The sequence below is a fragment of the Brachyistius frenatus genome, unplaced genomic scaffold (assembly GCF_029030835.1).
Source record: "Brachyistius frenatus isolate BFR_SWC_R1_liver_20210118 unplaced genomic scaffold, ASM2903083v1 Contig_27, whole genome shotgun sequence".
Classification (NCBI taxonomy): domain Eukaryota; kingdom Metazoa; phylum Chordata; class Actinopteri; family Embiotocidae; genus Brachyistius; species Brachyistius frenatus.
Genome location: NW_027210626.1, coordinates 28142 through 38113, shown reverse-complemented (window position 1 = coordinate 38113; position 9972 = coordinate 28142). Strand labels below are relative to the sequence as shown.

General features: G+C 47.9%; 1 protein-coding gene across 2 annotated transcripts in view; it reads right to left on the bottom strand.

Moving 5' to 3' along the window:
- The window catches only part of ttn.2 (titin, tandem duplicate 2), an 83074-nt gene that overhangs the window by 44972 nt on the left and 28130 nt on the right, over positions 1-9972 (bottom strand). For both annotated transcript variants that reach the window (XM_069698459.1, XM_069698461.1), the window contains exons 60-80: positions 9537-9863; positions 9142-9426; positions 8752-9051; positions 8360-8662; positions 7950-8225; positions 7529-7828; positions 7144-7446; positions 6495-6794; positions 6118-6405; positions 5721-6023; positions 5142-5444; positions 4755-5060; positions 4321-4608; positions 3592-3882; positions 3036-3323; positions 2331-2918; positions 2087-2191; positions 1802-1999; positions 1270-1566; positions 524-1111; positions 65-367 (exon numbers count right to left, since the gene is read on the bottom strand). In XM_069698459.1, the coding sequence (XP_069554560.1) occupies positions 65-367; positions 524-1111; positions 1270-1566; positions 1802-1999; positions 2087-2191; positions 2331-2918; positions 3036-3323; positions 3592-3882; positions 4321-4608; positions 4755-5060; positions 5142-5444; positions 5721-6023; positions 6118-6405; positions 6495-6794; positions 7144-7446; positions 7529-7828; positions 7950-8225; positions 8360-8662; positions 8752-9051; positions 9142-9426; positions 9537-9863 (6540 nt within the window). The remainder of the gene's footprint in view (positions 1-64; positions 368-523; positions 1112-1269; positions 1567-1801; positions 2000-2086; positions 2192-2330; positions 2919-3035; positions 3324-3591; positions 3883-4320; positions 4609-4754; positions 5061-5141; positions 5445-5720; positions 6024-6117; positions 6406-6494; positions 6795-7143; positions 7447-7528; positions 7829-7949; positions 8226-8359; positions 8663-8751; positions 9052-9141; positions 9427-9536; positions 9864-9972) is intronic.

Sequence of the window (9972 nt, the reverse complement as noted above, 5' to 3'; positions counted from 1 at the left end):
GGAACCTTGATGGGCACTTTCTGTTTTTGTTTCAAAAATTATATGTGAGACCAGGTTTACTTACACACAATGTCCTTGGTCATCACAGGGTGTGATGGCTCACTTGGCTCCCCGAATCCAGCCTTATTCTCAGCAGTGACTCTAAACTCATACTCTACTCCCTCACTCAGGCCTTGCACCTTAAAGCGCAGGTCAGGGACTGTCCTCTTACAGGCTCTCACCCATCTCATTCCTTTCCTCTCTTTTCTCTGTACGCAATATCCTCTAATGTCACTTCCCCCATCCTGTGCTGGTCTCTTCCATGAAATGGTGATAGCATTCCTACTGACGTTGTCAATCTCTGGGGTTGAGGGTGGACCTGGTGGTCCTGGGAAAACAAAATGTGCAATAACATTTTTGTCAGTTATAGCTTTTTATCTCAAAGGATTTTTTTTTTAATCCTGTGGCTAAATGGAAATTTGGCTTTATATTATTTTAATCATTTTCATTCATAAATAAAAACCATAGAACTGTAAAAACTTACGGAAACTGTCAACCATTTTGACTGGACCAGACTGGCTTGAGTCTCCAGTGCCATACTGGTTCAAAGCAGACACTCTGAAGATGTACTCGTTGCCCTTGATCAGTTTGCTGGCTGTATATCTGCAGTCCATGACATTTTCAGCTAACTTGGTCCACTGCAGGCGGCTGGTCTCTCTCTTTTCAAGGATGTAGGACTTGATGGAGCAGCCTCCATCCTCCTCTGGTGGCAGCCAGGTAAGAGTACACTTCTCAGCTGAAATGTTACTAGCCTCGATGGGGCCTGGAGGTCCAGGCACATCTAGAACCTTCACCTTCACGTGTTCTTCCTTAATGCCGAAGGGGTTGCTGGCGGTGATGGTGTACTCTCCTGTGTTCTTCCGGCTTGCATACTTAATAGCCAGAGTGGAGGAAGTGGGGGTGCTGGTGACGGTGACGATGTCAGAGTTCTTGAACTCGCGGCCTCCCTTGGACCAGACCGCAGTGGGTGGAGGTTTGCCCAAAATCTTGGAGGCTGAGACCATGATTGTGTCTCCTGCCCTGACTGATACACCGTCCTTCATGTCTGGGTTAATAGTGATAGTTGGGGGCTCTACAGAGAAGATGGGAGACAGTTGAATGTACTGTTGACATCCTTCATCAATTCAATTTCATAACAATGACTTTTAGGACGAGATGATTATAAGACTTAAATTCAATGTCAAGAATCTGCAGTGTGAACTACCCAAATGACTTTCCCACTCAGCTTACCGTACTCATCTTTGCAGGTCAGAAGCTCAGTGGACTCTGAAGCAACACTGATAGCACCAGCAGCATTCTTGGCCCTGATTATAAACTGGTACTGGGATCCCTCTGTCAGGTCAGGGACAGTGAAAGCACAGCCCTGGATGTTGACATGATTGGCCTTCATCCAGGCCTTACCGCCGGCCTCAAGCTTCTCCACCATGTAGCCAGTAATCTTGTAGCCACCATCATATTTGGGAGGAGTCCAAATCAGAGTGACTGTGTTCCTGGTAACGTTGATCACTTCAGGCTTACCAGGAGGATCTGACAGAACACAAAGGGTCACACAGGACAGCAAGGTGTTCAAATTCAATTAAATTTTATTTATATAGCGGCAAATCACAACACAAACAAACCATAAACAAGATATTAGAAATTCAGATCACAACAGCAAATCTCTCCACCCAATTATTTCAGCATTGTAATAAAAAGTGTAAAGTTGCCAGAGGAGAATTTGTCCTCAAATTAAAATAAATAAATCCCAAAGCAGTGGACTCACCAATAGGATCCAGGGCAACCACAGCCTCAGTGACCCTGCTGGCCTTTCCAAGACCAGCCATGTTCATGGCCATCACCCTGAACTCGTACTCCAGTCCTTCTACCAGGCCAGTGACTCTGCACTCCTTCACTCTCAGGGGAGTTTTACTGGCTCGTTTCCACATCAGACTGTTCCTCTCCTTAAACTCTATGTGATATCCTAAAGAAAAACACAAAATCAGTGGGTCAAGGTTGTTGCTATTTGCTCATGCTTTACTACAAACAGATATCCATCACAGTCTCTTACCAGTAATTGGGGAGCCACCAGTGTCCTTTGGATCAGCCCAAGTCAAGATGGCCAACTCATGGCGGATGCTCACGATTTCTGGAGGAGCAGGTGCCTCGGGCACATCTAGAGGAAGCAGTAAATATTATAAATAAAATCTAAGGTTCTGAAAGGGGACTATCTACTTAAAGCACAATAATTAACAACAAACTATATCCAACGCTTGAACTATTTGATTGGTATTAGTTAGCAGAGTGGTACTCACTGAATGGATGCTGGGCGATGACTGCGTCAGACCTCAGATACTCTCCAACCCCGTATTTGTTCTCAGCGAACACTCTGAAGATATACTCTATTCCATCGTGGAGCCTGATCACCCTCATGGTGGTCTTCTGGATGGCTGAAGCCACTGTGGCCCACTTGTTGTCCGTTGTCCTTCTCTTCTCCACAATGTAGTTGGACACCTCTGCACCACCATCGTCTTTGGGTGGTCCCCACTCCAGGGTGATGCCATCTGCAGTAATCTCATCAAACTTGATGGGTCCTGTGCAGATGCCGGGCTTGCCGACCACCTTCAGCTGGAACTTGCAATCCTTTGAGCCGGCGCAGTTCCTGATGTTTATAATGTAGGTGTCAGCATCTCCTCTCTGGCAGTCTCTGATCAGCAGGGTGGTGATACCTTGGGATGCCTCAATGCACATGCGGCCAGTATCACCAAGCCCCACGTCGCCCTTCTTCCAGGTTGCAGTGGGGTTGGGCACTCCGATGATGGGGATGTTGACACGTGTGGTGCTTCCTTCTTTCACCACGCAGCAGCCGTCATGTAGAGCACTCAAGTTGCAGTCAGGCAGCACTGAAATCCAAAGAACTCATCAGAAAATAGTTTCAGCAAGAATTTTATGCTCTTTAAAAACAAGCAAGTATAAATAACAACATCTGGCGTGATGTTCTGATCAGGCTGATTCCTTACCAAACTGGTCTTTGGCAACAGCAGCGAGCTCAGTGGGCGGTCCCTCTCCTGATTCGTTGAGCGCCTTGACCCGGAACGAATACTCCTTGCCATCGGTCAGCTCACTGATGGTGTGAGTTGTGTTCTTGCCCCTAAATATCTGCTTCCACTTCTCCTGGCCTTCACTCTGCTCCAGGATGTAAGCGTTAACATAGCTGCCACCGTCGCTGATGGGCTTCTTCCAGCCCAGGGTGATGGAGTCCTTGGTAGTCTTCTGGGCTTTGAAATCGACTACTGGACCAGGTTGCTCTGAAGAGGGAGGAGAGATGGGTTTTGTGGTTTTCAGTCCAGTTGTAGCTACATTTGAGGACACTAAATTCATGAACATATGCTGGTTATTTAATCTGATGATACTAATACAATTTTTTAATTTGATTACTTTCGGGCCAACAAAATAAATAAATGAATGAATAATGGTTTGAGTATGTCACTTTATCAAATAAACCATTGTAGCCTGTTGTTCCATACTGAGTTATAAAAGATTGAGTCAAATGAAAAGACAACAGCATGTGGCTACCTGAGGCCCGGATGCTGCCAGCAGTCTCACAGCCCTCTCCGATGCCGTAGGCATTTTCAGCCAACACTCTGAAGCAGTAGGCCTGTCCACCCTCCAGGTTGGTAATCCTGAAGGAGATCTTGAGGCACTCTGCTGACACACAGGTCCAGGCCTTCCTCTCAGCCAAACGTTTTTCCACGACGTAGCTCTTGACTGGGCTGCCGCCATCAATCAGTGGGGCGTCCCAGGTGATACAGGCATGACTCCGGGACGTCTCTTTCACGATCAGGTTCACAGGTGGTCCAGGAGAATCTGAGTGGGGAGGAGAAGCGGTATCTGTAGCTCAGAGATTTGTGAACTGAACTGAGACACAAATCAGGTCGTAGGAGCACATGTAAGGTTAGCTTATACATACATACATACAATGTTTTTTATCAACCTTTTCTTAACATCACAACTCTATTTTTTAAGAACAATCATATTCAAATGATACATGAGGTTAAAACCACACTACATTTGGTTAAACTTTTTAGGTGACTAATATAACCATTGTTTTAACAACTGTATTTCAATGTGTTGCAGGTTCATAAAAGGACCTGACCTACTCTGAGCTATGATCAATCAGTGACAAAGCTTTTCAACCAGATTCAGTTTGCTTTGAATCTAGAGGTCTGGATTTCTTTTCACATTTAGTATATCAAACCCAAGCCTACTGGCTGTGTCCATGTTGCCAATGACAGGAGCTCTTACCGAGGACCTTCACTATGATGGTGTAGCTCTTGGAGCCGCTACTGTTCTCCAATGACAGGATGTATTTGCCAGCGTCGTATCTGTTGATGTCCTCAATCATCAGTAGGGTATCCCACTCTGAAGTCTTGATTAGCAGGCCCTGTCTCTCCTTCAGGTTGGCGTCCACCTTCGTCCACGTCACCTTCGGCGCCGGGCGGCCTCTCAGTGGCACGTAGAGCCTCATGGTGACGCCGGCTCGCAGAACTAAAGCCTTTCTGAGGTCAGCGCTTAACTCGGCCTCAGGAGCGACTGGAGGAGAGACAGGAGACTTACGTGCTTAATAACTTCAGTCAGTTCTACATTCTTCATGTTTTATTTGATTGACCTGACTTCATGCTTACAGACTATTTATCTACTGTAAATAAAGCGATTTAATAAAGAAGAAGGGAATGTACTCAGGATGGCTTTGGCCATGTGGTTTCCAGGGACCTCGCTGGGCTCACTGTAGCCGATCTTATTGACAGCCGTGACTCTGAATTGGTACTCGGTGTTGTCCATCAGGCCCGTCACCAGGAATTTGGTGGCCTGCAGTTTTTTCGGGACATTGCACTTGGTCCAATCCTCGGCGTTGGCTCGCTTGCACTCCACCAGGTATCCGTTGATCTCACAGCCGCCGTCGTACGCTGGTTTGGTCCAGCTGAGGCTGATGGAGCTCTTGGTAGAGTCCACCACTTTGGGGAAGGCAGGCGGGCCTGGAGGATCTGATAAATTATATGTGTGAATTAAATGTCTGAAGCCATTTAGCTTCATTTACAAAGCGTTGTTTTAAAGCAGATACTCACAGACGGGGTCAACAGCCAATGCAGCGTTGGATGCGTCGCTGGGTTTGCCCAGACCGGCCTTGTTCAGGGCAATGACTCTGAACTCGTACTCAGAGCCCTCGGTCAGCTGAACGGCCCTGATGGTCCTATCGATGACCGGCTTGCGGTTGACCTTGGCCCAGGTCAACTCCGTGGCCTCACGTTTCTCCACCATGTAGCCCAGGATAGTAGCCTTGCCATCATTAGCTGGGGCCTTCCAGCTGACTGTCATGGAGTCCTTCATAATGTTGGTGATGACGGGCGGCTCACATGGACCAGGAACATCTGATAGACAAGATAATCTCCCATCAGAGTTTATATTATGTCATCATCAGCCAGAATGTGTTCCGGTTAATACAATTTTTAGTTACAAACGACCAAACTCAAGTTTAACTAAAACGAGGTAGAAAACTTCTAAAAGTAAAGATGCCATTCCAGTCATACATAATTTTTGTCATTTCAATTTCTCCAACCATGGCCAGGGTAACATTTGATTTTTCTTTTTAGTTGTAGTGGACATTGGTCTTACTTGTCCAATGGGCATCAGCGCGGTTTTCTTACCGTACGGGTTCTTGACCATGACAGCATCCGTCATTACGGGGTCTCCCACACCATACTGGTTCTCAGCACTGACTCTGAACTGGTATTCGTGTCCCTCAATGAGTTTTTCCACTGAGCAGTCGGTTATGTGTCTGTGAAGGTTGGAGGTGACCAGCGCCCAGTTGGCCCTGCTGGTCTCACGCTTCTCAATGATGTAGTTGGTGATTTCAGAGCCGCCGTCTGCCTGTGGGGGCTCCCATCGCATTTTAACACGGTCAGCAAACACCTTACTGATTTTCACTGAAGCTGGAGGACCTGGTTTGTCTGCAGGGGAAATGGTTGAAGGTAAGTCTCTTTGTCTGAACATGTAAAATGCTTGTGTACTGACAAAAAAAAAATAGTATTAAATACAACTTACCCAATACTTTGACCTTGATGGTGGCGTACTTGGTGCCGTTGATGTTTTCAGCTGTGATGGTGTAGTCTCCAGACTCCTTCCTGGTGACGGAGTAGAGGTCCAGCAGGTGACGGTGTTTCTTCTGGGACATCTTCATTCCCTCGGCGAGGACCAAAGGTGCTCCGTTTCTCTTCCAGCTCACCTTGGGCAGTGGCTTGCCAAACACCTCGGCATCCAGGAAGACGTTGTCTCCGGCTTTCACCACGATCAGGTTCTTCATGTTGAGTCCCAGATCCACGCGAGGAACGACTGCACAGGAGGAAAAGAAAGAAATTTTGTCATCACTTGTCAATGATTTAATTTGTCAAACATAATTTAATGGGTGTGCAGAGTTGTACCGTTCTCTGCGATGACAGGAATGGGGTCGGACAGCTCGGACGGCAGGCTGATGTTGACGGCGGTCTTGGCAAGGACCCTAAACTGGTACTGTTGACCCTCCTCCAGGCCGGTCACTACGTAGCTCTCTTTCTGGATGTTCATGCAGTTGGCATTGCAGCGAGTCCACTTGTTCTCTGGAAGCTTTGTGTATTCCACGTAGTAGCCAATCAGCTTGCTGCCACCATCGTGCTTGGAACGATTCCAGACCAATGATACAGAGTTCTTGGTCACATCCATCGGCTCTGGTTTCCCTGGTGGGTCTGGATGAAGAAAACAAAGGGTTGTTGATTCGCAATGCTGTTTGAATATGGAACGATGAGACTGAGTGTAGAAGAGTGCAGGTTTGGTGTTGTTGGCATCAAAACAAAATATTTAATCCCAGTAATAAGGCTTCAGGCTGGCTGTTCAGAATTACATCCATAACTTAGGTGGAGACACAGACTGGAAAACATCATCGTGACTTGATGTTCTTAATATGTCAAGAAAAGATGTGTTTAAGCCGGTGATCATGAGATAAACACTTAACAAAAAAAAAAGAAAATTAGCCCAATGTTTTGTGATTTTACAAGTAAATCATGAGTAAATCGTGACGTGCTCAGCTTTTCGTACCAACAGCAGTCCTGGCGGTGATGAAGTCAGTCTGTTTGCAGGGTTTGCCCTGTCCAGCCATGTTGTTTGCTGACACCCTGAAGGTGTACTCCAGACCTTCGATCAGGCCTGTGCAGGTGTACTGCGTGGCTTTGACCACAGACTCATTGGCCTTCACCCAGAGGAGGCTGTTTCTCTCCTTCTTTTCAATGCAGTATCCGCTGATGGGGCTGCCGCCATCGCTGCTGGGACGCTCCCACGACAGGATGACGAAATCCCTGTTGATCTTGTTGATCTGCAGGTTTCTGGGCTCACTGGGAGGATCTTTAGGCCAAAACAATTAACACATCATGTTATACCTGGAATGCTGAGAAGCAGTAATGCATCTTGAAAGGCAAAATCTCACCAAATGGATGTCGGGCAATCATCTTCTCAGAGTAGATGGGCTCAGAGATGCCAAACCTGTTCTCTGCGCGGACTCGGAAGGCATACTCTTTGCCAGTTGTCAGTTTGGTCATTCTGAAGCTGGTCTTGGTGCAGGACGTGGACACGGTGACCCAGTCACCCTGGCTGACGTCACACTTCTCCACAATGTAGTTGGTAATGTTGCTGCCGCCGTCCTCCTGTGGGGAGTTCCAGAGCAGTGTGCAGGCGTCAACGTCCAGCTCCGTGATCTCTAGAGGAGCTTCTGGAGGTCCGGGGATGTCTGCAACACAATGATAGATATACACCGAAGCAATTATCTCCTAATTATCATTCACATTTGAATTATTAGCGACGTGTTTTCAAGAAGCAGCAGCTTTAACACGTCTGTTGTTGTAACTGACCCATGACGATGACTCGGAGGATCTGACTGATCTTGCCGGTGCTGTTCTCAACCGACAGACTGTAGTAGCCGCTGTCCATTCTGTTCACGTTCTTGAGGATAAGTGTGCAGGTGGTCAGCGTCTTTACGATAGACAGCCGGTCGGAGGTCAACACGTCCTCACTGCCCTGCTTCCACTTGCAGAAGGGAGCGGGTTTACCTGCCACGATGGCCTCAATCACCATCTTGGATCCAGCTCTGACCGTCACAATGTCTGGCATGATGATTTTGGGAGCCACTGAGAGGAAGAAGAAGCATAAAGAATGGCTTCATTGTTTCAGAGGGGATTTCAACTTGTTCTTTTTAAGTTGAATATTTCAGTAAGTATCATCTGCATTAGAGTGAGGTTGATTTTGAGGCGGGTCCACTCACTGAGCTGTTCTTTGACCTCAAACACTCCTTCTGCCTCTCGGGCCAGGCTGACCCCCACTGAGTTCCTGGCTGCCACCCTGAACTTGTACTTGGTACCTTCTTTCAAGCCAACCACCACAATGGTCAGGTCTTTGATCACAGAGTAAGGTGTCCACTTGTCCTCGGGTGCACCCTCCTCCTGGTAATCCACCACATAACCGTTGATCTTGGCTCCTCCATCTCTGAGCGGCTTCAACCAGCCCAGTGTGGCGCTGTTCTTGGTGATCTCCAACACGTCCATCTTCTTCGGAGGGTCGGGCTCACCTGGATGCAACACACAGCAGGGGTCAGGAGGAACAAACAAAGCCGGGTCAACTTGTTCAACTTTATTCACAGCCTGTGGTGACACTCACTGATTGGGTCAACAGCCAAGTAGGACCTGGGCGAGTCCTGAGGAACTCCAATGCCGTACTTGTTGCAGGCCATGACTCTGAAGTAGTACTCGATGCCAGGTGTCATGTTGGTCACCTTGAAGCTGGTCTTCTTCAGGTCCTCTGAGCACTTGGTCCAGGTCTTCCTATCTACCTCTCGTTTCTCCACAATGTAGTTGGTGATGGGGCTGCCTCCGTCGTTTTCTGCTGGCAACCAGGAGAGTTGAGCGGTCGTCTTGGTAACGTTAGTAGCGTCGAGGCCACCGACGGGTCCCGGAGTGTCTGTGGAGAATTTAAGAATCATTTCAATCAAACAGTTTCCTTATCAGAGGAAAATTTGTAAAAAGTGTTAATTATTTTCTTGCTCCTCACCGAGGACCTTAACGCGGACAAAGATGGCTTTCTCTCCAGCTGAATTGGAAAGAGTAAGGGAGTATTTCCCAGAATCCTCTCTGGTGCTCTCGGGGATCACCAGGAAGGACATTGTGTCAACCTGGTCCACATGGCCGCGACGGATCACATTGTCTACACCCAGGCGCTTCCAGGTAACCTTGGGGGCGGGCCTTCCTCTGATCACAGCAAAAAGTCTGATTGGACAGCCAGCCCTGACGGCCAGGCCTTTCCTCAGACTGGCGTCCAGGTCAATTTCTGGAGCCTCTGTTGTTATGAAAACACATTGATGATGAGGTCGTTGTGTGAGTGTTGTCAACAGTTACAATGTTGTGTAATATCATAGATTTACTGAGGCACTTTCTGCTCATTCTTACCCAGGATCTCCTTGGGGGACACTGCCTCCTTCAAGTAGGCGTGGCGTCCCCAGCCCACCTGGTTTTGGGCGGACACCTTGAAATCGTACTCCAGCTTCTCGTCTAACTGGTTGATGGTGAACTCTGTGAGCACCAATGGGCCATGGGTATCGATTCTCTTCCAGCCCTCTGAGGGCTTCTCGGGGTCTGCATCAGTCTTCAGCCTCAGGTCCAGGCTGTAGCAGATGATGGGGGCGCCACCATCGTACACGGGTTTAGACCAGGTCAGGGTGATAGAGGTCTTGGTGCTGTCACCCACCTTCAGGTATGAAGGGGGGCCAGGTGGCTCTGCAGGTAGAGACAACAAAGCAAAGCTCATTGCAAATATTGGAACACTAAAAGAGTCGGAGCGACCAGTCAAGTCTTAGACTTTCTTTGGGTTCATATAAATAGCGTG